Here is a 26,125-nt window from a genome sequence, read left to right on the forward strand (position 1 = left end):
GAGCTTGGTGGCTTTGGTGGCGCCATAAAATGATGGACGGCTGAAGAATGTGTTTTGTACATACCGAAAGTGTATCGCTGCGATGGTTGGGATTGTGATTGTAAATAAGAGGCGAGAGGTTGGCTTCTTCGATTCCTACGCGGCGACGAGCGAGTAAGACTAAGGCGCCGCATCGTTAGCTGAAACTGTTAATAAAGTATCGTTATTTAAAATATTTTAAACTTATATGTCTTTTGCCCGACGCAGCTTGTTTACCTCAGGCACAGTTTACGCCATCGAACACAACATCCCTTCGTCGAGTTGTTTACAATCTAAGTGATGAATCACATTTTGAATGAGAACGCCATGACGTTTTGTTTTTCCCACCTTCAAGATTTACGATTCCAATAAAAATGTTAAAATGGGTAAAAACCTTCTTTATGGGAACAAAGTGTGGACATACACACTTTCTAGCCCAAGCATCATTCAGTAAAGAACATCTAATACCAGAACTGAGGTGTACGATGATAAGAAGACACATACCGTTATCAGATCCTTCTTGAAAAAGTCGAGTGGATTGAGACCTTTATATAGATGGCACGTTCCGATGATCCAGCATACCAGTTTCGGAAAAGATGTCGTTCAAGATCGTAGTTCTGCTATCCCTTCTGGCTGCGGTGATCGCTTGTGCTCAGGCTCAAATTGGTCCGAGAAGTCGTTCGGTGCGACCACTACCGAGATACCTGCCTCGCCCGAGCTATCCTGGACGTGTAGGCGCTCGTATCGTCGGAGGGCTCGAGATCGACGTTTCCGAAACTCCGTATCAGGTGTCTCTGCAGTACTTCAAGAGTCACCGCTGCGGTGGATCCGTGCTGAACAGCAAGTGGGTCCTGACTGCCGCTCACTGTACCGACAGCGTGTTAGTACCGACCGCCTTGGCCGTGCGCCTCGGATCTTCCAGACACGCTTCCGGTGGAACGGTGTTGCGCATTGCGAATATCTTCCAACATCCGAAATACGATCCAGAGACTACCGATTTCGACTTTGCGCTCCTGGAGCTGCAAGGTGAGCTGTCCTTCAGCGATGTCGTGCAGCCGGTCGCTCTTCCCGAGCAGGGTGAACCCGTTGAGGATGGAACTCTGACGACCGTTTCCGGATGGGGTAACACCCAGAGTGCCGCCGAGTCCAACGCTGTATTGCGAGCTGCCAACGTGCCCACCGTCAACCAGCAGGAGTGTGACCTGGCATACACGGCTTTCGGAGGAATTACCGACCACATGCTGTGTGCCGGATACAAACACGGTGGAAAGGATGCCTGCCAGGGAGATTCCGGTGGCCCGCTGGTTGCAGAGGGCAAGCTGGTCGGAGTCGTGTCCTGGGGATACGGATGTGCCAAACCTGGATACCCTGGCGTATACTCTCGCGTGGCCAGTGTTCGCGATTGGGTACGAGAGAAGAGCGGAGTTTAAATGATTATTAATGGAACGTAGCAACTATTCGAAGAACAACTGATATTTATAAATTAAACGACTGTTAACATACATTTTTTTCTGGTTGTTTATGATCTTTGTAAGAAAGTGATGACCAAATGATTACAAAACTTCTGCGTTTCCACAGCCGTCCTCTTGTTGTCCTTGCCCAGGAGTTTAATGGAGCTCCTGAAGATGAAACTTTTCGTGTCGATGTCTACTCGCCCTATCACATCTTCTAAGGTCACGTTGTACAGGATACATGAAAGGCAATCGCCTTGCCTCTGTCCTCTGTGGGAAGCAAACTGAAAGGACGCGACATCATCGACCCTTACGGAGCACAGGGATTGCCCATAGTCGCCCTACACAGCCTTATCAGCTTGTTCGGAAACTGAAACTCCTTCATCAGCATCCACAGCTGTTGTCATTCAATGCTATCATAGGAGGCCTTGAAGTCAATGAAGACGTGATGTATCCTGCAGTTGTACTCATGGCATTTTTGTAAAATCTGCCGGAGCGTGTATAGCTGATCAGTTGTCGAGGGTCCCTCCATGAAATTGGCTTGGTACTCTCCTACAAAGTTTTCAGCCAGAGGACCGAACCGTTGGACCAGAAGTTCTCAGAAGAAGAAGGAGATTCTTGGAGGAGAAAATCTCGGAAATTCTCGTAGTCTGTCCCCTTTTTTCAAGACTGATACAACGACATCAGTCATCCAGTCCTGGGGCAGTTCATTCTTATCCTAAACTTTGCCTATCACCAGATACATCACTAGAACTAGGCTTTCCCTTTTCTGCTGGAAGAACTCACCAGAGAGCTGATCATCAACCGCAGCTCGGTTGCATTTAAGTTTTCGCATCACGCATCACGACTTGAGATGGGACTGGATAATCGTCATCGTGTCCAGCTGCCCCAAGACTTCCGCGTCCATGTTCCAATTCATTATGTCCCCCTTTAGGTGCTCTTTGAAGTGCTGCCTCCATCTTTCAACCACCTCTCCAGAGCTGGTGAGCAATCCAGCATCCCTATCTCGGACATGCCTATGGCATAAACAAGCTGCTTTTCTACCCGAAACTGGTTAGATTGAAACATAATAAAAACTATCATCTTCAAAAAGTGTTGCAACGAATTGAGTTGAATCTTGTTTAAATATTTAACAAGTAATTATAGCGATACATTCCATGAAAAAACATTCGGTTATCACTACATTGAACGCCATGTATGTTGTACAGCAATATTTTGTAAAAAATAAGTCTCGTTTACCGAGTTAGACTAAGCCACTTCATCAATTCGCAAATATTCACAAATAATTGTTAATAAAGTGTACTAAAAACACTCTAAACTTACTAAAAATATTTTTACTCCTGTTCTACGACCCTCCATCGACGTGGTCCCATAGTGTGTAATAAATATTATTTTGATTGAAAATGTTACCACGTTTTGTTTTTCCCACCTTCAAGATTTACGATTCTAAAAAAGTTATTTGATGACGTGAATACCTCCATGACGGAAAAAAACGTGTGGACATATACACTTTCTAATTCAAGCATCATTGAATCAAAGAATGCCAGAACTGAGGTGTGCCAGGATAAGTGGACACAGATCTTTATCAGATAATCCTTCTTGAAGCATTCGAGTGGATTGAGACCTTTATATAGATGGCACGTTCCGATGATCCAGCATACCAGTTTCGGACAACATGTCGTTCAAGATCGTAGTTCTCCTATCCATCCTGGCTGCGGTGATCGCTTGTGCTCAGGCACATGCTAGTCCGAGGAGTCATTTGGTGCGGCCACTACCGAGATACCTGCCCCGCCCGAGCTATCCCAACCTTGGAGGTGCCCGTATCGTCGGTGGGTTCGAGATCGACGTGTCCGAGACTCCGTATCAGGTGTCTTTGCAGTATGTCAATAGCCACCGTTGCGGTGGATCCGTGCTGAACAACAAGTGGATCCTGACTGCCGCTCACTGCACGGATGGTATATCCCTTTCCGCCCTGGCCGTGCGCCTCGGATCTTCCAGACACGCTTCCGGTGGAACGGTGGTGAAGGTGGCAAATGTCGTCCAACACCCGAACTACAATTCAGAGACTACCGATTTCGATTTTGCGCTCCTGGAACTGGAGGGTGAGCTATCCTTCAGTGATGTCGTGCAGCCGGTCGCTCTTCCGGAGCAGGATGAACCCGTTGAGGATGGAACTCTGACGATCGTCTCCGGATGGGGTAACACCCAGAGTGCCGCCGAGTCCAACGCTGTACTGCGAGCTGCCAACGTGCCCACCGTCAACCAGCAGGAGTGTGACCAGGCATACAAGTCTTTCGGAGGAATCACCGATAGTATGCTGTGCGCCGGATACAAACACGGTGGAAAGGACGCCTGCCAGGGAGATTCCGGTGGCCCGTTGGTTGCCGAGGGCAAGCTGGTCGGAGTCGTATCCTGGGGATATGGATGTGCCAAGCCTGGATACCCTGGCGTATACTCTCGTGTCGCTGTCGTCCGTGAGTGGGTGCGCGAAAACAGTGGAGTTTAAATGATTTTTAATGGGAAAAGCAACTATTCGAAGAAAAAAAGATATTTATAAATTAAACGATTGTTAACCTACATTTTTTCTGGATTTTAATGATCTGCGTTCAAAAGCGATGACTCAATAACTACAAATGTTCTAACTGTTCTAACAGCTGTAAACATATTCAAAACAAGCTGACCTAACGAACTTCGCCTTGTCCAACATTAATAATATGCTAAAATTGAAAAAATAAAAAAAAGCTAATCAATTGAACTTCAGGGAAGATCTTTAGATTCTGGGCATAATAATACTATTCACGATGCAGAACATCTCAGATTGCTACTTATATGCAGACTCTTGTTACTGGTGGTTTTTGGGGCTTGCTGTACTCATGACTCAAGAGGCCTTTCGTAAATTTTTCAACCATTCTTCAAATGTGATAAGCTGAAAACTTAAATAGAAAAATAAAAACTACGGGATGCTCAACAACGTACCGGCTCATTTGATACTTATCTAATCTCCTTCAAAAGTAAAATGAGGAGCTTTTTGTGAATTCATTGTAAAACATACTAACCAAGTGGGATTGTAGAGTCCTCAGGTTCCATGAACCATTGGATCTGGAAGTTTCGCAATTTGATCTGATGAAATCTTGTCCACCTTCCATAAAAAACAGCTTTTCGTTAGAGAATTTAAATTATTTTCTTTTTTTCTAAATCTTGGATAAAAAGGAACAAATCATCCGGAGACATCTTCACGATTGGTTCAGCCCACATTAAATTAGTAAGTAAGCCATAAACTAGTTGATATTCCACCCGAAACGGTTTAGATTGAGTAATAATGAGAAATATAATCTACATAAAGTGTTCTAACGAATGAAGCTTGGTTTAATATTTGAAAAAGAATGATAAAGTTATAAACAAAGGAAAAATATTCGGTTATCACTACGTGGAACACCATGTACTTATGTTGTACAGCAATGGTTTGTACTACTATTGTAAAAATAGTCTCGTTTACCGAGTTAGACTAAGTCACTTCATCATTACATGCAATTGTTAATACAGTGTGAGTACTAAACATATTCTAAACTTCTATACTTTTTCGACGCGGCTTTCTTACTCCTTTTCTACGTCCATCCGTCGACACGCTTACATAGTATTTAAAAAATACTATTTTGATTGGAAAAGCTATTACGTGTTGTTATTCCCATCCCCAAGATTTACGATTCCAATAGAGTTATTTTATGACGTGAATACCTCTTTGATGGAAAAAACGTGTGGCTATACACACTTTCCAGCTCAAGCATCATTCAGCAAAGAACATCTAATGCCAGAACTGAGGTGTGCCAGGATAAGTGGACACAGGCTGTTATCAGATAATCCTTCTTGAAGCATTCGAGTGGATTGAGACCTTTATATAGATGGCACGTTCCGATGATCCAGCATACCAGTTTCGGACAAGATGTCGTTCAAGATCGTAGTTCTCCTATCCATCCTGGCTGCGGTGATCGCTTGTGCTCAGGCACATGCTAGTCTGAGGAGTCACTTGGTGCGGCCACTACCGAGATACCTGCCCCGCCCGAGCTATCCCAACCTTGGAGGTGCTCGTATCGTCGGTGGGTTCGAGATCGACGTGTCCGAGACTCCGTATCAGGTGTCTCTGCAGTACATCAATAGCCACCGTTGCGGTGGATCCGTGCTGAACAACAAGTGGATCCTGACTGCGGCTCACTGCACGGATGGTATATCCCTTTCCGCCCTGGCAGTGCGCCTCGGATCTTCCAAGCACGCTTCCGGTGGAACAGTGGTGAAGGTGGCAAATGTCGTCCAACACCCGAACTACGATTCAGAGACTACCGATTTCGATTTTGCGCTCCTGGAACTGGAGGGTGAGCTATCCTTCAGTGATGTCGTGCAGCCGGTCGCTCTTCCGGAGCAGGATGAACCCGTTGAGGATGGAACTCTGACGATCGTCTCCGGATGGGGTAACACCCAGAGTGCCGCCGAGTCCAACGCTGTACTGCGAGCTGCCAACGTGCCCACCGTCAACCAGCAGGAGTGTGACCAGGCATACAAGTCTTTCGGAGGAATCACCGATAGTATGCTGTGCGCCGGATACAAACACGGTGGAAAGGACGCCTGCCAGGGAGATTCCGGTGGCCCGTTGGTTGCCGAGGGCAAGCTGGTCGGAGTCGTATCCTGGGGATATGGATGTGCCAAGCCTGGATACCCTGGCGTATACTCTCGTGTCGCTGTCGTCCGTGAGTGGGTGCGCGAAAACAGTGGAGTTTAAATGATTTTTAATGGGAAAAGCAACTATTCGAAGAAAAAAAGATATTTATAAATTAAACGATTGTTAACCTACATTTTTTCTGGATTTTAATGACCTGCGTTTAAAAAGCGATGACTCAATAACTACAAATGTACTAATTGTTCTAACAGCTGTAAACATATTCAGAACAAGCTGACCTAGCGAAATTCGCCTTGTCCAACATTAGTAATATGCTAAAATTTGATAAAAAAAATAAACTAATCATTTGAACTTAAGGAAAGACCCATAGATTTTGGGCATAATAATACTATTCACGATGCAGAACATCTCCAATTTGACGATTTGAAGCTGGGATATGAATTTCAGCCAATAGATTGCTACTTATATGCAGACTCTTGTTAGTTGTGGTTTTTGTTGGAGTTTGCTGTACTCCTGACTCAAGAGTCCTTCGTGCATTCTTCAACCATTCTTCAAATATGATAAGCTGAACACTTTAATAGAACAATACTAACTACGGGATGCTCAATAACGTATCGGCTCATTTGATACTTATCTCATCTCCTTCAATGCGATGGCGACGTACTTGTGAACTTGTTTGATCGATGTCACTGAACTTAAAAACTCGACATTAATACATGTTTTGAATGCCTTACACAATATGGGCCAATATGATATGAAGTTTGTGTTTTAGAAAGAAAAGAACATGAGTAGCTTTTTGTGAATTCATTGTAAAACATACTAACCAAGTGGGATTGTAGAGCCCTCAGGCTCCATGAACCATTGGATCTGGAATTTTCGCAATTTGATCTGATTAAAATCTTGTCTTCCCCATTTTCAGCTTTTCCTCAGGGAATTTTTTCTTTTTTCTAAATCTTGGATAAAAAGGAACAAGTCATTCGAAGACATATTCAAGATTGGCTCAGCCGATGTTAATTTTTAGCGGTACAAATAAACATTCATTTTCATATAAATTTAATTATTTTTATGAAAACAAATCTTTTTTCAATTTTTCTGATTTTCAATTGAAATTTTCTATTGTTCATTGTGCTACAATCTTAATTGAACCAAATGGAACAAATCCCTAAAAGACTTCGTTATATTTACACCTTATGGTATCTCCAAAGAAACAAATAGTTGAGCAAAACATACGAAATAATTAAATACACTTCAAAACAAAGTTGAAAATTCGTCAAGTAATTTTGTAAAATAAGTCACATAACAACACGAACAAATAATTTTATCAAGTAAGACTTTTTTATATTGCGAACTTGAAGAAACTCTGGTTAAGAGATAATGGCCATGATAATAAATAAAATATGTGTGAAGTCTCTGTTATGTTATTGGTAAAGCTTAGTTTTCTCAATTGACTAGAGTGAAATTAGTTCAAATTGGGGTTTATGTTCAGGGTAAAGGAGCTGATCGCCATTGCCAACACTAAACAAGTAAATAGCTGCTATTCAACCCGAAACTGTTTAGATTGAAAAATAATGAGAATATAATCTTCACAAAGTAGTCTAGCAAATTGAGCGGAATGTTGGTTTAATATTCAAAAAGGAATTATAGAGATATGGAAAAAACATTCGGTTATCACTACGTAGAACACCATGTATGTTGTACAGCAATGGTTTGTAAAAATAGTCACGTTTACTGAGTTAGACTAAGCCACTTCATCATTACATGCAATTGTTAATACAGTGTGAGTACTAAACATATTCTAAACTTCTATACTTTTCCGACGCAAATTTCTTACTCCTTTTCTACGCCCCTCCCTCGTCATGCTTACATAGTATTTCACAAATAGCGTATTGATTGAAACAGTTATCACGTCTTGTTTTTCCCATCTTCGAGATTTACGATTCCAATAGAGTTATTTCATGACGAGAATACCTCCTTGATGGAAAAAACGTGTGGCTATACACACTTTCCAGCTCGAGCATTATTCAGTAAAGAACATCTAATGCCAGAACTGAGGTGTGCCAGGATAAGTGGAAACCGATTGTTATCAGATAATCTCTCTTGAAGCAATCGAGTGGATTGAGACCTTTATATAGACGGCACGTTCCGATGATCCAGCATACCAGTTTCGGACAAGATGTCGTTCAAGATCGTAGTTCTTCTATCCATCCTGGCTGCGGTGATCGCTTGTGCTCAGGCACATGTGCGGCCACTACCGAGATACCTGCCCCGCCCGAGCTATCCCAACCTTGGAGGTGCCCGTATCGTCGGTGGGTTCGAGATCGACGTGTCCGAGACTCCGTATCAGGTGTCTCTGCAGTACTTCAATAGTCACCGCTGTGGTGGATCTGTGCTGAACAACAAGTGGATCCTGACTGCCGCTCACTGCACGGACGGTATAGTCCTTTCCCTCCTGACCGTGCGCCTCGGATCTTCCAGGCACGCTTCCGGTGGTACGGTGGTGCAGGTGTCAAATGTCGTCCAACACCCGAACTACGATTCAGAGACTACCGATTTCGATTTTGCGCTCCTGGAACTGGAGGGTGAGCTATCCTTCAGTGATGTCGTGCAGCCGGTCGCTCTTCCGGAGCAGGATGAACCCGTTGAGGATGGAACTCTGACGATCGTCTCCGGATGGGGTAACACCCAGAGTGCCGCCGAGTCCAACGCTGTATTGCGAGCTGCCAACGTTCCCACCGTCAACCAGCAGGAGTGTGACCAGGCATACAAGGATTTCGGAGGAATCACCGATAGCATGCTGTGCGCCGGATACAAGCACGGCGGAAAGGATGCCTGCCAAGGTGATTCCGGTGGTCCGTTGGTTGCAGAGGGCAAACTGGTCGGAGTCGTGTCCTGGGGATACGGATGTGCCGAGCCTGGATACCCTGGAGTATATTCCCGTGTCGCTGTCGTCCGTGAGTGGGTGCGCGAAAACAGTGGAGTTTAAACGATCCCAAAGGAGTTGAAAAAATTCGCCGGCGAAAAAATTGTACCAATAAAATAAAACATCGGTCTTCAGCTTAACTTGTGCATCTTATCAATGATTTGGTTGGGAAAAATGTCCATGAGCACAATACAGGGCTTTTAAACAAAGAGGATCCTGGAAGCCTTGAGGCAGATGTCTGATCAGGCCTAAAGTTTTGAAACCTTTACTTAGGACCGCTTCATAGCGCAGGTTGAAAGTAAGCCTGGAGTCAAGAATAACACCAAGGTCACGAAATGACTCTACACGTTGAAAGTGGCAACCATACACAGAATAAGTCGCACAAAAAGGAGATTGGGAACGGGAGAAAGAAATGATAGAACATTTCTCAGGACACAGGGATAAAAAGTTAGCACAACACCACAAGGAAAATTCGAAGTCATCACGACTTATAGATGGCTATCTTGATGCGGCTCTTCAAAATCCCATACTTAAACTTAATAATATGCAAAATTTAGATGAAAATTGCGTTAATCGAATTTCAGCATTTAATTGGAAAGTTTTTAAGAAACTGTAGCGTTTTGTCCACTTTATCTGGTTGCTCGAGCTGATAAGCGACAAAAAAGGAAGATTTATTTCATTCTATAAAAGTATATTTACTTTTTTCTTTTTGCAGGCCAACCAATTGGGTATCGCAACTTAATCAAAATGCTAGTTTAGACATTTGATGAGAACTTTGAATGTTTTAGGTAACAATTTCTGTAATGTGCTATTTATGCTACGCATTTAAGTTGCCTTGAAAAGACAGCTGCCATGTAGCGGACAGAAACCTTTATGTTGAATGTCATGTATGAAACTATAATAGTCATGATATCCTTGACAAAATGTTATCAATAGATACGATAGTAATCGTTCCGTTCAATGCTAAAAACTAGTCGAACGAAATCGCTTTAGATAACGATGTCGTAAAAGTTGTACTATCGGCCAAACGGAGTTCAAGCTCGAAAAAACCGGAATCGAAAAAGCAGATCCCAAAATTCGATAAGCCACCAGATTATACCACTGACCTACATCGGTAATGCATGGGGAAATAATTTGTTCCACTATCAGTTCATTTGGGTTGAAGGGAAATTCGGCGCTTCTGGTTGAACACCTATATATAGCCAGCACTTTTAACTCATTCGACATACAAGTACTCGGCCAAGATGTCGTTCAAGATCGCAGCGGTTTTAGTTCTCCTGGCGGTGGTGGTTGTTAGTGTTGAGAATAAGAGTCGTTTCTTACCTCGACTAAGGTACACCACCGGCGGGCAACGTGTCGTCGGAGGGTTCGAGATCGACGTGGCCGAGGCTCCGTATCAAGTATCCCTACGGTTTTTCGAGAATCACGGCTGCGGTGGATCCGTCCTGAACAACAAGTGGATTATGACTGCCGCTCACTGCACCTTTCAAGTACCTCTGTCCGCCTTGTCCGTACGATACGGATCTTCTTTGCACGCCTTCGGTGGTACTGTGGTTGCTGTAAAACGGGTCATTGAGCACCCAGGATATAACCCCACAACGATTGACTACGATTTCTCGTTGCTGGAATTGGAGGGTGAAGTCATCTTCAGTGAATTGGTTCAGCCGGTCGCTCTTCCAGAGCAAGATGAATCCATTGAGGATGGAACTCTAACCACCGTGTCCGGATGGGGAAATACCCAGAGTGATAGCGAATCAAACGAAGTTCTGCGGGCAGCCAATGTGCCCACTGTGAATCAACAGGAATGTGTCGATGCATACGCTATACACGAAGGCGTTACCGATCGAATGCTGTGCGCCGGATACAAGCAGGGAGGCAAGGATGCGTGCCAGGGAGACTCCGGTGGTCCGTTGGTTGCAGAAGGGAAGCTGGTTGGAGTTGTATCGTGGGGATACGGCTGTGCCATGCCCGGATATCCGGGAGTATATTCTCGAGTGGCCAGTGTTCGCGACTGGGTACGCGAGAACACTGGAGTCTAAGGAACATTTTTATGAAGACTACTAGACATAAAGATACTCAAATAAAGTATAATTATTATTTAAAATGAAAATGGTATACGGATTCATTTAGGCTTCAATAAAAAATGACAATTAAGGTTTGGGATCTTTTTGAAACCCGCCTATTTGGACTGCAGACCGTGATCGTTAAGACGAGTAGGAGAATATGAAGCAGTTATTCACTCATTTTACGCTAGTTTAACGGTCGATCTCACCAAACACAACGTCCAGCGTGCCGATTATGGCGACCACATCGGCTAGCATGTGATGGCGACCGATTTTATCGAGCGCGGCCAAGTGGGCGAAACCTGGTGCCTTGATCTTGCACCGGTACGGTCGGCTTGAGCCATCCGACACCAGGTAGACGCCGAACTCTCCCTTGGGCGCCTCGATCGCGGTGTAGGTAGCACCCGGTGGAACCTGATATCCTTGCGTGAACAGTTTGAAGTGATGAATAAGCGCTTCCATGGAGGTTTTCATCTCGGCACGCGAGGGTGGCGTCAGTTTTGCGTCGTCCGTCTTGATTTCCCCGGCCGGCATCTGATTCAGGCACTGGTTGATGATACGAAGCGACTGGCGCATCTCCTCCACCCGGCATAGGTAGCGATCGTAGCAGTCGCCTTTAGTGCCGATCGGCACGTCGAACTCGACCAGATTGTACGCGTCGTAGGGTTGCGCCTTACGTAGATCCCACTTGATGCCGGAACCGCGCAGCATCACGCCGCTGAAGCCATAGTTGAGAGCATCTTCTGCCGACACGACGCCGATGTCGACCGTGCGCTGCACCCAGATCCGGTTGGTCGTCAGCACGTCCTCAACTTCGTCCAACCGCTCGCCAAACTTGGCCGCGAACTCGTGTATGTCGTCGAGCAGACCGAGCGGCAAATCCAGAAACACACCGCCTGGACGGATGTAAGCTGCATGCATGCGTGCACCGGAGACACGCTCGTAGAACTCCATCATCTTTTCGCGCTCCTCGAACAACCAAAAGAACGGTGTGAGGGCACCGATGTCGAGGGCGTGCGTTCCGACGGCCATAATGTGGTTTAGGATACGAGTGATTTCACCGAACAGCACCCGTATGTACTTGGCCCGCAGAGGAACATCGATGTTGAGCAGCTTCTCAACGGCGAGCGAGTAACACTGCTCGTTGCACATCATCGACACGTAGTCAAGACGATCGAAGTAAGGCAGCGCCTGGGTATAGGTTTTGTACTCGATCAGCTTCTCGGTCCCGCGATGCAGCAGCCCAATGTGCGGATCCGCCCGCATCACCGTTTCGCCGTCTAGCTCGAGGACCAACCGCAGCACTCCGTGTGCCGCCGGATGTTGGGGGCCAAAGTTGAGAGTAAGGTTTCGAACCGTCTTCTCTACCGGCGCAATCTTGCTGTTCCAGGGCGGCAACTTCCAGCGCGATGTCACCTGGTCCGGGTACATGACTGGGCCCTTGAACTGACCAATAAACTCCTCATCCGGGAACCATTTACCAGCACCTCGGGACGGCTGTAAATTAACTACAGAGGCGACCTTTATTAGCAGCCTGTTGCTTATAGCAATATTCGAAGCGGCGTGTCTTGCCGCGGTATTGAACATTGTAAATACCATCCCTTTTACTTCGTTTGTTTTTCCACAGCGGGGGATACAACAATTCGAGCTTGCACAACAGAGGACAGATTTGATTTTGCGGTATTTTTGTTTTCACGCTTTTTAATCTGACAGAAGGAAATTAAAACAGCACACTAGGACCTGACAGTAGTAACGGTTGCTAAACAACGTCCTTGTAAGGATAAAATAAAAACCTATAATATTGGAAACACTTGCAAGGGACAGATAGCCTTGGAATTGTCGCAAAAGAAATATCCACGAAACTTATTCTCATTCGCTGGTGTAGTGAGGAGGTTTCTCCAGCTCCTTTATGCAAGATTACAACCAATCCTATGCTTCAATTCAAGGATCCCCTGTAAAGCTTTGGTAATTTTATTTTTCATATAATGGACAACATTTATTATCAAACTTGAATATGATTTCTGGTCTCATGCGATACTAGCGAACATCTTATCATTAAAAGAAAAATTTGATTAGTACTAAAATAGTACTTTCCGAGCGGGACGATTCGAGTGGAGTGAGGAAGATACCCATTTGATGATTTCAAGATGGAAATAATTCTCCTCATCAAACATACTGGCTAAATATTTGCACTTTTCGCTGATCCAAAAATTCTTTAAGTCTCTTCGCAAACCTAGTTTTAAGTGGATGATTAATGGAGACGAAGTTGACTAAGCACGATGGCCATGAATTGAAAGATATGCTAGCCCAAGAAGGTTATCAGCCTTCAGTCGAAGATGTACCTGCTTCCTTCCCAGACATGAAGTGGTTAATCAATCGCTTATCGGACAAACATTTTTTTATATTACCTGTCTCAAGTGCTATTGATTGAAAGAATCGCTAAAACCGTAAGTTCTTATGATCTCTGATTGATACCATTATCAGATAAGCCTGAAGTTCACTGCCATTGACAACATTTGCTGCTGCTATATATACGCAGCATATTCCGGACAAACGGTATACGAGTAGTAGGACAAGATGTCGATCAAGATTGCAGCTGCACTAGCCCTCTTGGCCGTGGTGGCCGTCAGCGTTGAGGCCCAGAACCGCCTTATTCAACCTCTGCCGAGATTCTTCGCACGGCCACGATATGCCGTCGGTGGACAACGTGTCGTCGGTGGATTCGAGATCGACGTGTCCGAGGCTCCGTATCAGGTGTCTCTACAGTACTACAATCGTCACAACTGCGGTGGTTCCGTCCTGAACAGCAAGTGGGTGCTGACTGCCGCTCACTGCACATTCGGAGCCCCTGAGTCCGCCCTGTCCGTGCGATACGGATCTTCAAAGCACGCTACCGGAGGTACTGTGGTCCCTGTAAAGCGCGTCGTCATGCATCCAGGATACAACTCTGCCACGATCGACTACGATTTCTCGATGCTGGAATTGGAGAGCGAGGTCACCTTCAGTGAATCAGTTCAGCCGGTCGCTCTTCCGGAACAGGACGAGGAGGTTGAGGATGGCACCCTTACGACCGTGTCCGGATGGGGTAACACCCAGAGCGCCAGCGAGTCTAATGAAGTTCTGCGAGCTGCCAATGTGCCTACGGTGAACCAGAAGGAGTGCGACAACGCCTACGAATCGTTCGGAGGAGTTACTGACCGCATGCTGTGCGCCGGATACAAGCAGGGAGGCAAGGATGCCTGCCAGGGTGATTCCGGTGGCCCGTTGGTAACTGAGGGCAAGCTGGTCGGCGTCGTGTCCTGGGGATACGGCTGTGCCAAGGCCGGATATCCGGGAGTGTACTCTCGTGTCGCTGCCGTTCGCAAGTGGGTGCGCGAGAACAGCGGAGTGTAAGAAAACCACATAACACAAGCTTCGGAAAAATATGATCGAATAAAACAAATCGAATAGCAATGAAAACTGCTTTCTGAGTTGATATTTTAATTGGGCAACATGTGGCGTACGAAACGGGACTATTTAAGTTATTTCTTAAGCAGTACATGATGATAACACGAGTTTGGTGCTCTCCAAATCAGTTCAGGAAATGCAAAGTAACTATCAAATTAGCTATTTTGTTCTTAAAATCAAACCATGGTTTTCAACCTACTTCCCTTACGATTTTCTCAAACAAGACCTTCATTTGGGGGGTCGATCGTTAAATTGGCGAAAAAAATATCAAAAAATATACTTCAACTGTGATATCAAATTGTTACCAAAATGTTGAAGCTTGTTCATCTAACCTTGGTCGTAAGCAAGGTTGCTTGGTTTAATGAACCTTGGTCTTTCAGTCAAGCTGTCAGATCCGTCTGTTCCGTTTTTGCGAAACATCGCATGCATCTGCTAGCCGTACACATCATTCCGTAAACCGGCCACGATGGTGAGTAACAATGCACTTTACTGCATGATGCAATTTAGAGCAGCGATATCATCACCCTTTTACATTCCAGGCGAACGAAAGGAAGGGAACTTTCAAGGTAGAATACCTGCAGAAAATCGAACGGGAAGTACAGGAGCGCTGGCAGCGCGACAAAGTGTACGATGCGGATGCACCGAAACAGCCACGCAAGCGGGACGACGAAAAATTTCTCGTCACCTTCCCCTTTCCCTACATGAACGGTCGCCTTCATCTTGGTCATGCATTCTCCATGTCGAAGGCGGAATTTGCCGTTCGCTTCCAACGGCTCAAAGGAAAGCAGGTGCTTTTTCCGTTCGGCTTCCACTGCACCGGCATGCCAATCAAAGCGTGCGCCGATAAGCTGAAGCGCGAAATCGAACTGTACGGTTGTCCGCCAGTCTTTCCCCGCGAGGACACGGTGGTGGTTGAAGTGCCCGCAGATCGCGACGTGGTGCCGAAAGATAAGAGCAAGGGCAAGAAAAGCAAGGCGACTGCAAAAGCTGGCGCTGCCAAGTTTCAGTGGCAGATAATGCAAAGTTTAGGACTGACCGACGACGAGATTGCTAAGTTTGCCAACACCGACCACTGGTTGGATTATTTTCCTCCACTTGCAATTAGCGATCTGAAGGCGCTCGGAACGCATGTCGATTGGAGGCGCACGTTTATCACGACGGACGCGAATCCGTTCTTCGATTCGTTCGTGCGCTGGCAGTACAACCATCTGCGGGCTCGCGGGAAGATTATGTACGGCAAGCGTCACTCCATCTACTCGCCAAAGGATGGCCAACCGTGCATGGACCACGATCGTGCAACGGGTGAGGGCGTCGGACCGCAGGAGTACACGTTGATCAAGATGAAAGTGACAGGAAAGTTGCCGGAGAAGCTTTCCACCGTTGTTAGCAAGCAACCGGTGTATCTGGTATGTGGTACGCTCCGTCCGGAGACGATGTATGGTCAGACGAACTGTTGGGTGCACCCGGACATTAAGTACATCGCGTTCGAGACGGTCAAGAAAGAGGTGTGGATTTGTACACGCCGTGCGGCTCGGAACATGGCGTACCAGGGATTCAGCGCGGTCGAGGGAGAAATAAAGGAACTCGCCGAGCTGGTCGGGCAGGACATTATGGGGTTGGCGCTTTCGGCTCCGCTTACATCGCACAAAACCATCTACACGCTGCCGATGCTGTCGATCAAAGAGGACAAGGGCACGGGAATCGTAACGTCTGTCCCGTCCGACTCGCCCGATGACTATGCGGCGCTGGTAGATCTGCAGAAAAAGCAACCGTTCCGGGAGAAGTATGGCATCACGGACGAGATGGTGCTGCCGTACCAACCGATCCCGATCATCGAAGTGCCGGGTTTGGGTAACCTTTGTGCGGTGTACGCGTACGATAAGTTTAAGATCCAGAGCCAGAACGATCGTGACAAGCTGATCGAAGCGAAAGAGCTGGTCTATCTGAAAGGCTTCTACGACGGAGTGATGCTGGTCGGTGAGCACAAGGGCAAGAAGGTGCAGGACGTTAAGAAGGACCTCCGACAGTACCTTGTCGATCGCAACGAAGCGGACGTTTACTACGAGCCGGAGAAAACCATCATGTCCCGCTCGGGAGATGTGTGCGTGGTGGCCCTGTGCAACCAGTGGTACCTAAACTACGGCGAGGAAGTGTGGCAGAAGCAGGCGGTCGATCTGCTGGGCACGATGAAACTCTACCACGACGAGGTGGCACGCAATTTCGAGCACTGTCTCGGCTGGCTGCACGAGTACGCCTGCTCCCGCACGTACGGTCTCGGCACGAAGCTGCCTTGGGACGAACAGTGGCTCATCGAGTCGCTGTCCGATTCGACCATCTACATGGCGTTCTACACGGTGGCGCATCTGCTGCAGGCCGGATCGTTCCGCGGGGAAAACCCGAGCCCACTGGGCATTAAGGCCGCGGACATGACGCCGGAAGTGTGGGACTACATTTTCTTCGCCGACGCAAAGCCACCGTCCAAGAGTCGCGTCAAGCGAGATGCTTGGGAGCAGCTAAAGCGTGAGTTCAACTACTGGTATCCGGTCGATCTGCGTGTGTCCGGAAAGGATCTGATCCAGAACCATCTGACGTTCTTCCTGTACAACCACATTGCCATCTGGCCGAAGGAACCATCCAAGTGGCCCCGCGGCGTCCGTTGCAACGGCCACCTGCTGCTCAATTCGGCCAAGATGTCGAAATCCGAAGGAAACTTCCTCACGCTCTACGAGTCGATCGCAAAGTTCAGCGCGGACGGCACTCGTCTCTGTCTGGCCGACGCTGGCGATAGTATTGAAGATGCTAACTTTGTCGTGGCCAACGCGGACGCTGGTATTCTACGCCTGTACACGTTCATCGAGTGGGTGCGGGAAACGCTCACCTCGAAGGCGGTGCTGCGAAAGGGCCCCAAGGATGCTACCTTCAACGATCAGGTGTTCGCGAGCGAAATGAACCTCCTGACCAAGCAAACGGGTGACCACTACGAGGCGATGCTGTTCAAGGAGGCACTTCGAACGGGCTTTTTCGAGTTCCAGACGGCCCGCGATAAGTACCGGGAGCTGTGCGGCGCGGATGGCATGCATGTGGACCTGGTGGTGGAGTTCATTAGCCGGCAGGCTCTGCTGATTGCTCCGATCTGCCCGCATGTCGCCGAACACATCTGGTGCAATCTCCTGGGCAACAAGCAGTCGATCCTGCACGCCTCCTGGCCGTCGGTTGGCGTTATCGACGAGGGAAAGATCAAGTGTTCGGCCTACCTGATGGAAGCGGTCCATTCGTTCCGTTTGGCGCTGAAGAACTTCACCCAACTGAAGGTGGTGGGTAAAGGAGGAAAGGCTCCGGCTGGTGGGCCACCGGTAAAACCGAGTGATGCCACAATCTGGGTGGCCAAAACGTTCCCACCGTGGCAGCTGTGCGTGCTCGATACGATGCGCGTGCTGTACGATAACGGAGGTGGAGCGCTGCCGGAAAATAAGGACATTGCGAGCGCGCTGGCTAACAATCGAATGCTTGATAAGTATAAGAAGCGTGTCATGCCTTTCGCGCAGATGGTGCGTGAACGCGTGGAAGCGGTCGGCAGGCAAGCGATGGACCCGACGCTGGCCTTTGACGAGCGGGAGGTGCTGGAGCGTAACGCCGAATATCTGCGTAAGTCGCTGGAGCTCGAGAACCTTACCCTCCGCTACACGGACGAAGATGACACACCGGAAAAGACGCGAGAAGAGGTTCGACCCGGCGTGCCCTTCATCGCCTTTACAGTGAAACCGTTTGTGACGGTAACGCTGGAGAATCCAGTCGAGCGGTCGGGATTGTTTACGGTGACACTGAATCTGTCGGACAGCGATACGAGCAAAACGCTCAAGGAAAAGGTTGCGAAGCAAATCGGCTTCAAAGGTGAGAACTTCAGCGTTCTTATTTTCGTTTCCGGAAGGAGTAACTGTTTCTTTTCTTTTATTGCAGCGGACCTATCGGCACTGGAAATCATGCGCTTTGAAGATCCGATTCTCGGCCCACGAAGTCTTCCTACTTTCAAGGACTATCGGAGTGGCAAAGTAACGCTTGAAGAGGGAGGATTCAAAGTTCTGCCGGAGGAAAAGCAAGTTCTGCTAAACAATGCTGGGTCCAAGGATTTGAACATTGGAACATGTTTTATCTACATTATCAACTAATTTTAAACGAATGCGATACGCGTTTACTTATCTTGAACATTTATGAATTAAATACAATGCAAACGTAATTGTGCCTCAATGATAAAACCACTAGGGCTCAAATAATGTGTGGTGTGATATCAATTAATCATTTGAAAATGGAAATGAGTTTTATCTTCATTATCAGCTTACTTTATATGAACGCGATACGTGTTTACTTTTCTTGAACTTTGATTAAATAAATGCAATGCCAAAGGAATTCTGTCTAAATCATTAAAACTAATCCGGTATTTTTTTTAATTTAATTTTAATATTTTCCAGCGATTTCAATCAATCTTCGATTCAGCCCTGACTGCTCGAATCGAGCAAACGTGAAATTTCAAAACAAATATGACACCTGGAACTGTCAGTCGACAGAGTTGTTTACATACTTTCTAAATAACGCGCTTCTCTTGCGAACCGATCGGCTTTTTTAATTTATATTAATTGTTATAGAACTATTTTCACTTGCACGATCAGTTTAATACTACAAAAGCAAAATGTCGTATATGTTAGCACATTTACACAATGGATGGCAGGTGGACCAGGCAATACTCTCCGAGGAGGACCGAGTTGTGGTGAGTGAGAAATTTCTGGAACACAAATTGAGCATCGCAAAACATGCTGAAGTCCCCTTTCCTCCCCGGCTTTAGGTCATCCGTTTCGGGCACGATTGGGACCCGACCTGCATGAAGATGGACGAGGTGCTGTACAACATTGCGGAGAAGGTAAAAAACTTTGCCGTCATCTATCTGGTGGACATTACGAAGGTTCCGGATTTCAACAAGATGTACGAATTGTACGACCCCTGCACGGTGATGTTCTTCTTCCGCAATAAACACATCATGATCGATTTGGGGACGGGTAACAACAACAAAATCAACTGGCCTCTCGAGGACAAACAGGAGATGATCGATATCGTCGAGACGGTGTACCGTGGGGCGAGAAAGGGTCGAGGTTTAGTGGTATCACCGAAAGATTACTCCACGAAGTACCGATACTAGCATGTGGACTGTGTTGTAAAGTATAGAATTACGCTACCAATAAGATTGATATTTAATTTAAACTACTTTAAACGCATTTTGATAATTGAAACTTTGTCCGATTTTTTCCTTTTATAGTATAACTATCATTTTTCAAATCAATATCCATAGGTAACCCCTAAGCGTCTTCTAAAAACTTAACTTGATTTAATAATTTTTTTTAACATACTTCACTGAATCCGTCCCACGAACAACCCATTCAGGACAACGGAGTCCGGCTTCTAGTTTGCGTTGTCATCAAAAAGTCCGCGAAGCCCAATAAATGCAACTTCCGTATTAATTCATAAGGTAGTCAAGAGCGGGAAGCCGTTACAACTTCCTTCGCTACCCATTAAACGCGTGCCTATTAAAACCTTTCACGACCATGCATAGAACCAACTTCTGGTGATACTCGTTCGAGGGCATCTCTCTGATGCTGCCGTTTACGTTCCATTCTGTTTCCCCCGCCAAAAGAAAAGTCGAAAATTAAGAAATTCATGGGAATCACAAAGCACCCTCGTCCCATCATCTACCACCGCCATCCTGTTCGGGGCCAAACTCACACACTCCCGAGCTGAAGGATGAATAATTTAGGGGAAAATAATCATCGAGCAGGATGGATGATGGGACACACCACCGTGTGCCCGAGCAACGGGAGAGCCCCGGGAGCAGCTTATTCAATCGTTCGCTGCTGGGATGCGGATGTCAGGCTCGCTCACTCTAGGGAGACGTGGCACGCACACGCTCCACTCACCCGGGGATCCGTTTCATTTCTTCGTTCTTGATTTGTTCGCTCGGGCAAACTTGCGAAAAACTTGCTTCCCACGGTCGGTAGCTTCCGTGAGCTCAACCCCGACACTAACAGCTGGAACGGGTTGGAACCGGGTCGGCTGTCTGTGCAGGAAGACGTTTCAATTTACGACAACGTGCCACGAGAACGAGCGTTGGCAGAAGCACCAGAACGGAAGTTGGAAAACCGGCTTTCTCACCCTGCTGACTTGTGCGACTCCTGGCCAGGGAGGGCTAGGGAGAGCCGGTGGCACAACGGAACGATGAGACCAACCACAACCGCTCCGTTGGAAGGTGACGAGGGGGGTTCGCGAAACTCCAGCACAAATGATTGTGTATGTGCAGCACCACCCGCAGGTGGTTCGTACATACATACATCCTCCCTTGATGCAGTCGTACGAACGCGGTGGCATTGTGTGCCATGACCCCGAACGTGAGCTCCAAACCTGCAGGCAAGCGGATCCGCCCATCCTCCACACGACGCTGACACAAAGTATGACATTAGTTAAATAATCATGTCATGGCTTTTGTGCAATTTTCGCCATGAATAATGAATACACCGTAGGGTAGGCAGAAGAGACCACCGCCACCAGCAGATGATACCGCAATGCGAACACAACTCCTAAAGTGACACCCCCTGTGCCCTCCCACGCTTTCCCTTCGACCAGGGAATCCTTCAAAACCGTTCGGTCGGGTGATCGATTTAAAGTTCTCCCCAGCCGGTGGAGTTTCCATTCTTCCGCACCGCTGAACAGCTGATAAAATGGGAAACCGGGGCCGGTTTCAATCCCTAGTACACCAGGGGCACGTCATCGGTAGAGGTGTTGCAGTACGCAAGAAGCCACCACCAGAACAGCTTTAACAATTCCTACCGTCGAACAGTCGGAATCGACAGGAAACGCCATAGAATTGAGATGCCAAAAAAAAAGAAGCGAAACGGAACCTTATCCCCCTTATCATCATCGCCTTCCGCTCCTGCCGTGGAAACTCCCCGCGGAAACTCATTTACCTGCAGGCCGTCCGGGGGCAAAATCAATATTTATCATTTGCAACCGTGACTTGGCGCCTCCACCAACACGTGGCGGTTCAAAACCCGTTGATGATGATGAAAATGGAAGACGATGGTGGGGGGTGGGATGGAGTTGGGGAAGGGTTTTTAGCATCCTGCGAGTTAGTCGAGGTCGATTGAAGACGACCATCAACACATGCACACATGGTGGTTGTAAAACTCCGCATTTTCCCGGGCTCAAAAAGAGGGTTCCACTTTTTTTTCCCTATTTTGCCGTTTCTTTTGCCGTTCCATTGCAATCCTTTTTCCCTCCAGCAATAACTAAGAAGGGGGTGAGTGGGGAAAGCGGAGATTTGACGCGGGAGACAGAATTTAACGGCGTACGTTTCGATTTATGTCGTGTACGAGAAGCGCACGGGCGAGGGAACTGAAATGTGAGAAAGCATGGTGACGCGTGTGCATATAGCAAAGGTGAAGTATTACAAGGACACGTTCAGCTACCGAACGTATGCATTGTGTGTCACGTTCCGCACATCCATATCCATCCTTGCCAACGATTTATCTCGTGAATGGCAGAGTTGAAAAAAAACACACACACACTTCCGAATGGAACAGGAAAACAACAAAAAAACAACCAAACTTGTAAAGTTGCATGAAAAACACACCCTTCAAGACCATCGGGAAACCGTTCGCTAGTAGCTAACGATGCGATCAATGATTTTATTCTCCGTTTCTCACTCGATTGAACAAATAATGGCCCCCCTCCACTTGGTTGCGATTTTATTTGGCGTGTTTTTTTTCCTGTCTCCTTCGGAAAACCTCAACAAACCAACCGTATCACGGAAACGACTACCCGCGAGTCATGCTCGTGGAAAAGCCGCACTTCTTGTGCTTCTGCTTGCCTCGCGCAAGCATGCAAAACTCCCAAAGCCGAACGTCCAACGCCCGACTTGTCGGCTCGTTTCAATATTTTATTGTTTTGGCAAACAATTGGCCCCCTTGCGCAGGAATGATGGCGGTTTGATTGGAATCATGGTCGCCGTGATAAGGAAGTAACATTTCTGTCCTGCGGACAATCTGTTGGACGAGCGCGCGAGCCATGTTTTGTGTTGGTTCAGTGGGGATACGCTTAATTCTGAAACTTGATTTAAGAACCTTCGATCGAATCCTTTGTTTGCATACTCCTTTTATTGATTATTTTCTAGCATCAAATATTAAATCACGCTTGTTTTATCAGTTTATATAGCTTAACATTTCTCGATTTTAAGTTACTCAATATTGTTAGCTTTCAAGCTACATTTTTAAATTACTTGTTTCAGACAAGACTTCTCTCAAATATTTATATTCCTTTAGAATTTGTTTTCAGTATTTCTATTCTTTAAAATCGTACTTTGTTTGAAAATATATTGCATTATAAGAAGTATGACTTTTGGAGAAGTTGTCGTGGTGAGAGTAGAACAAATTTTACAAAAAATTAAATTGTATGCAGGAAAAATTATTTATGATTTAAAAAAATCAGATTTGAATTTGAAAGACTACGTAAAAAAAGTCACTTTATTTAAATGGTGTATTTTGAACAGAAAAAGAGTTTCCCAATAACAAATAAGTTTACGTTTGTTTAAATGAGAGTTTAAATAAGTTCATACTGGGAACACTGTTCTCCACACATCACGCCATTTAAACCAGAACAAATGCTTGCCGGTAGGCAAGAAACATGCTGCCTAATTTGTACCTGTATGAAAATGTACTCCAGACGGGCTGGTACAGGATTCTTTCATTAGAGCAACTCATGGCACCCAATAAGTAGGGCTGTTACTTTAAGGCATTACGACCAACGACGCGTGGAACACAGCGTGTGTCAACCGAACTTTGCGGAAAGAAAAGTCAACTCCACCAAGAAGACCTCATCCCAGTGTCGTGTGAGGTAATTTTTGATAAGAGTATGTGTTCATCATCGCCGCAAGCAGCTTGTGTGCCTTCGCAACTTTAAATTAAGCACCCACAAAAAAGGGTCAGATGGAGGAAAAGACAAGATAGCAAAACAAGAATTATCGACCACGGGCATGGTCTGCTGGAGTGCGGGAGCTTGAGTTGGAAGGCTTAGTGGAAGTGTTCGTTTACTTTCCTTTCTTTTTCGTGTTAGCGAAGGCCCCCAGACAGCCCTCAACAGGTTCGGGTTTCACATGCAGCCCACGACCGTAAATCCGGAGAAGAGCAACCGGAAGCGAGCTCCCGAAAGCACAACGAACTCGTCTGCTATTTTCGGTGGGAGAGGAAGGATTAGAAGCGCCGGCCAAAAAACAACGAACGAGTTTGGTCCCACGCTCGAACATCATGGCTGTGTAGAGTAGCAAGCCGAGGCTTATAAGAAACAAGTTGAGGAAGTACCCGTAAGTCGGGTGCGGTCGAACAAAGAAGTGCCGCAAACTTCCTTTAATGGTTTTATCAAAGAACATACCATCTATAGGTTGATGTAGGTGTGTTACTGTGGTGGTGGGTTCTTCGAATGGTGCCATTTTTGGTAACCTGCGCTTGGCGCCAGTGTATTTAAAGTAAAGTAATTTTAAATCAAAATAATCAAAAATTGGTTTATTCAATAGTAACAATATTTTATTTTCTGCTGATACACTTTGTTAAATTAGCAAAATGAATTAAGACTGAGAAATGAGCGAGAATCAGGCTTTTTCTCTAAAACTAGCTGAAAAATCTACAGCAAAACACATACTCATTACAACTTTCTTAAACTTACGTATCTTTTCCAATACAAAAACTAGTTTTTTAAGATTATTTTTTCCGTTGGTATCTTCAACTATCAATTTTTATACCAGACTTTATATGTGAATGTTAATTAGAATTGCTTAGTAAAACGATATGGAAGAATAAAATGCATAAAAATCAAGACTCGATATAACTTATCGTATAGATAAAGATAAACATCTTCGTCGTCCTGCAGAAGGCCAGCAGATAGTCAAAAATATTGACTCTCTTCACGCTCCTTCATATGATGACTTTCTTTATTGTTCACGCCAACTAATCATGCATCCAATAACGATTGGCTAATCTAGATTGATCGAGCAAATATCGCTAAAAGTGCATAACCATAAACCAACCTTCAACCGGAGCACTTTCAGCTTCGAGCTTCCTCCGACAAAAAGCTGCCTTGTTCGGCTTTCCGGAACTTGTTGCACGTTCGTGCGGAATGGAAACGTTCGAGCATGGCCATGAGTTTTCCACCCTCCTCCCCTGTACCTGCTCGTCCGGCTTTTCCCGTACTGAGGGTGAATGTAATTACTGTGTTGCTACTTAACACCTCTTCCAAGCGAGCCCAAGCTTCCCAACGCCCAACCATCTTCCGTACAATTTCGTTCCTTGTCTTTCTCTTGCCTCAGCTTTCCTTACACGGCAATTAGGAGGCAGCGTGTGGCACGTGTAGAAATCCGTCCGCCACCGGTAGACGTTTCTTTTGCCTCCGAAGCCAAGCCATCTGATTAAGATGTACGAACGGCTACCGAAATGGGGTCCGGAATGAGGTCGCGAGGTGTGTGGTATGTGTGTGGTTGGTTGGTTGGTTCAGATGATGGCCAACGGACCGACACACGGTCTAATGAAGGACTTGTGGGGAGAAATTAGGCGTGCCTTGTAAGAAGCGGCTCATAAAATGGATACTCTTACGAGAAAAGCTATCGGGAAAAAGCTGCCACTCGACGAAGACGAAGATGATGGCGCTGGAAAACATCAAACAAGTGAAGCGTACAGTAGAGTGGGGACATGATAAGGATGACAGGACCGTGGGCCAGTGAAGGGACACTTGTTTACATACTCTTCCTTTGCTCCCCAATCCCCCGTCACCGGGCCTGTTTACTTAGGCATAATGACTGGGAAAGCTCTTAAGTGATTGAAGTTTCGTCCCGTATGTTCGCACTTCTTGAGGTACGTTTTCCCCCGCTTTTTCCTGCTTCCAAGAGTCCTGTTTGCCCAACGACACACACGCACTGTTCACACCATGAGCGATTGGAAAGACGTGCTTCATTTGTTTGCCCCGTTCCGGGGAGCGGTTCTTCCGGCGAGGGTCCTTAAATGCACCTCAGTCAACACCATTTACGCTCGAAATCGATACAAGGCAGTGCCGCAGATCGATAAAAGGCCCCCACCATAAAGGTGGGTTGGAAAACGGTCCGAACCTCGGTACGGTCAGATATCGGTCGGCAATCAACGGACGTGTCGTTTCGAAAACTCTTCGTGCTTCACGAATCGCGGTCGCAATCAGGATGTCTGATTGGGTGGTAGTGCTTGAGATTCGTTATCAGAACAAAAAAATACTGGGAAATACTCCTGTAAAGCCTTTTTATGAATCAACGTGACGTGCTTTCCGCGCCCGATTGCGTCGGTCGGACTCCATAAACGAAGCTGCGAAAGTCAGTTGTCGGAAACCTTTCACGAAATGATGGCGTTCCCATTCCCTGCAGTGTATGGAAAGGCAAACAAGCGGCAGGGAGAGAGATGACAGGGGGTACAAGGATTGTATTCCGACGCAGAACTCGTTCCGGGCCCAA

At 46.5% G+C, this 26,125-nt stretch overlaps 9 protein-coding genes across 10 annotated transcripts; 8 read left to right on the top strand and 1 right to left on the bottom strand.

Moving 5' to 3' along the window:
• Nucleotides 1–614: 614 nt before the first annotated feature.
• Nucleotides 615–1,448, top strand: LOC131286378 (trypsin-3-like). Of its 2 annotated transcripts, XM_058315335.1 has the most exons (2): nt 615–696; nt 754–1,448. In XM_058315335.1, exons 1-2 carry the CDS (start codon nt 615–617, stop codon nt 1,446–1,448), a joined length of 777 nt encoding a protein of 258 aa, XP_058171318.1. The 2 variants fall into 2 exon arrangements, with proteins under 2 accessions (XP_058171318.1, XP_058171311.1); XM_058315328.1 differs by having other exon boundaries at nt 615–1,448.
• A 1,696-nt stretch (nt 1,449–3,144) lies between these two features.
• LOC131281137 (trypsin-3-like) lies at nt 3,145–3,975 on the top strand. Its single transcript, XM_058310393.1, has 2 exons — nt 3,145–3,214; nt 3,284–3,975. Exons 1-2 carry the CDS (start codon nt 3,145–3,147, stop codon nt 3,973–3,975), a joined length of 762 nt encoding a protein of 253 aa, XP_058166376.1.
• A 1,434-nt stretch (nt 3,976–5,409) lies between these two features.
• LOC131282023 (trypsin-3-like) lies at nt 5,410–6,240 on the top strand. The gene is made up of 2 exons (XM_058311405.1): nt 5,410–5,479; nt 5,549–6,240. The coding sequence occupies exons 1-2, from the start codon at nt 5,410–5,412 to the stop codon at nt 6,238–6,240; spliced, it is 762 nt and encodes a 253-aa protein (XP_058167388.1).
• A 2,071-nt stretch (nt 6,241–8,311) lies between these two features.
• Nucleotides 8,312–9,121, top strand: LOC131281804 (trypsin-3-like). The gene has a single exon (XM_058311157.1). The coding sequence runs from the start codon at nt 8,312–8,314 to the stop codon at nt 9,119–9,121; it is 810 nt and encodes a 269-aa protein (XP_058167140.1).
• A 1,181-nt stretch (nt 9,122–10,302) lies between these two features.
• On the top strand, nt 10,303–11,097 carry LOC131284757 (trypsin-3-like). The gene has a single exon (XM_058313619.1). The coding sequence runs from the start codon at nt 10,303–10,305 to the stop codon at nt 11,095–11,097; it is 795 nt and encodes a 264-aa protein (XP_058169602.1).
• Nucleotides 11,098–11,313: 216 nt separating this feature from the next.
• On the bottom strand, nt 11,314–12,720 carry LOC131284735 (NADH dehydrogenase [ubiquinone] iron-sulfur protein 2, mitochondrial-like). Its single transcript, XM_058313599.1, has one exon. The coding sequence runs from the start codon at nt 12,718–12,720 to the stop codon at nt 11,314–11,316; it is 1,407 nt and encodes a 468-aa protein (XP_058169582.1).
• A 978-nt stretch (nt 12,721–13,698) lies between these two features.
• Nucleotides 13,699–14,514, top strand: LOC131284746 (trypsin-1-like). Its single transcript, XM_058313610.1, has one exon. It carries the CDS (start codon nt 13,699–13,701, stop codon nt 14,512–14,514), a length of 816 nt encoding a protein of 271 aa, XP_058169593.1.
• Nucleotides 14,515–14,981: 467 nt separating this feature from the next.
• LOC131284723 (leucine--tRNA ligase, cytoplasmic) lies at nt 14,982–18,898 on the top strand. The gene is made up of 3 exons (XM_058313588.1): nt 14,982–15,037; nt 15,108–18,459; nt 18,526–18,898. Exons 1-3 carry the CDS (start codon nt 15,035–15,037, stop codon nt 18,732–18,734), a joined length of 3,564 nt encoding a protein of 1,187 aa, XP_058169571.1. The 5' UTR covers nt 14,982–15,034; the 3' UTR covers nt 18,735–18,898.
• Nucleotides 18,899–19,155: 257 nt separating this feature from the next.
• On the top strand, nt 19,156–19,813 carry LOC131291240 (thioredoxin-like protein 4A). The gene is made up of 2 exons (XM_058320428.1): nt 19,156–19,330; nt 19,406–19,813. The coding sequence occupies exons 1-2, from the start codon at nt 19,253–19,255 to the stop codon at nt 19,754–19,756; spliced, it is 429 nt and encodes a 142-aa protein (XP_058176411.1). The 5' UTR covers nt 19,156–19,252; the 3' UTR covers nt 19,757–19,813.
• Nucleotides 19,814–26,125: the final 6,312 nt, after the last annotated feature.

This window comes from Anopheles ziemanni, chromosome 2 (assembly GCF_943734765.1).
Source record: "Anopheles ziemanni chromosome 2, idAnoZiCoDA_A2_x.2, whole genome shotgun sequence".
NCBI classification, from domain to species: Eukaryota; Metazoa; Arthropoda; class Insecta; order Diptera; family Culicidae; genus Anopheles; species Anopheles ziemanni.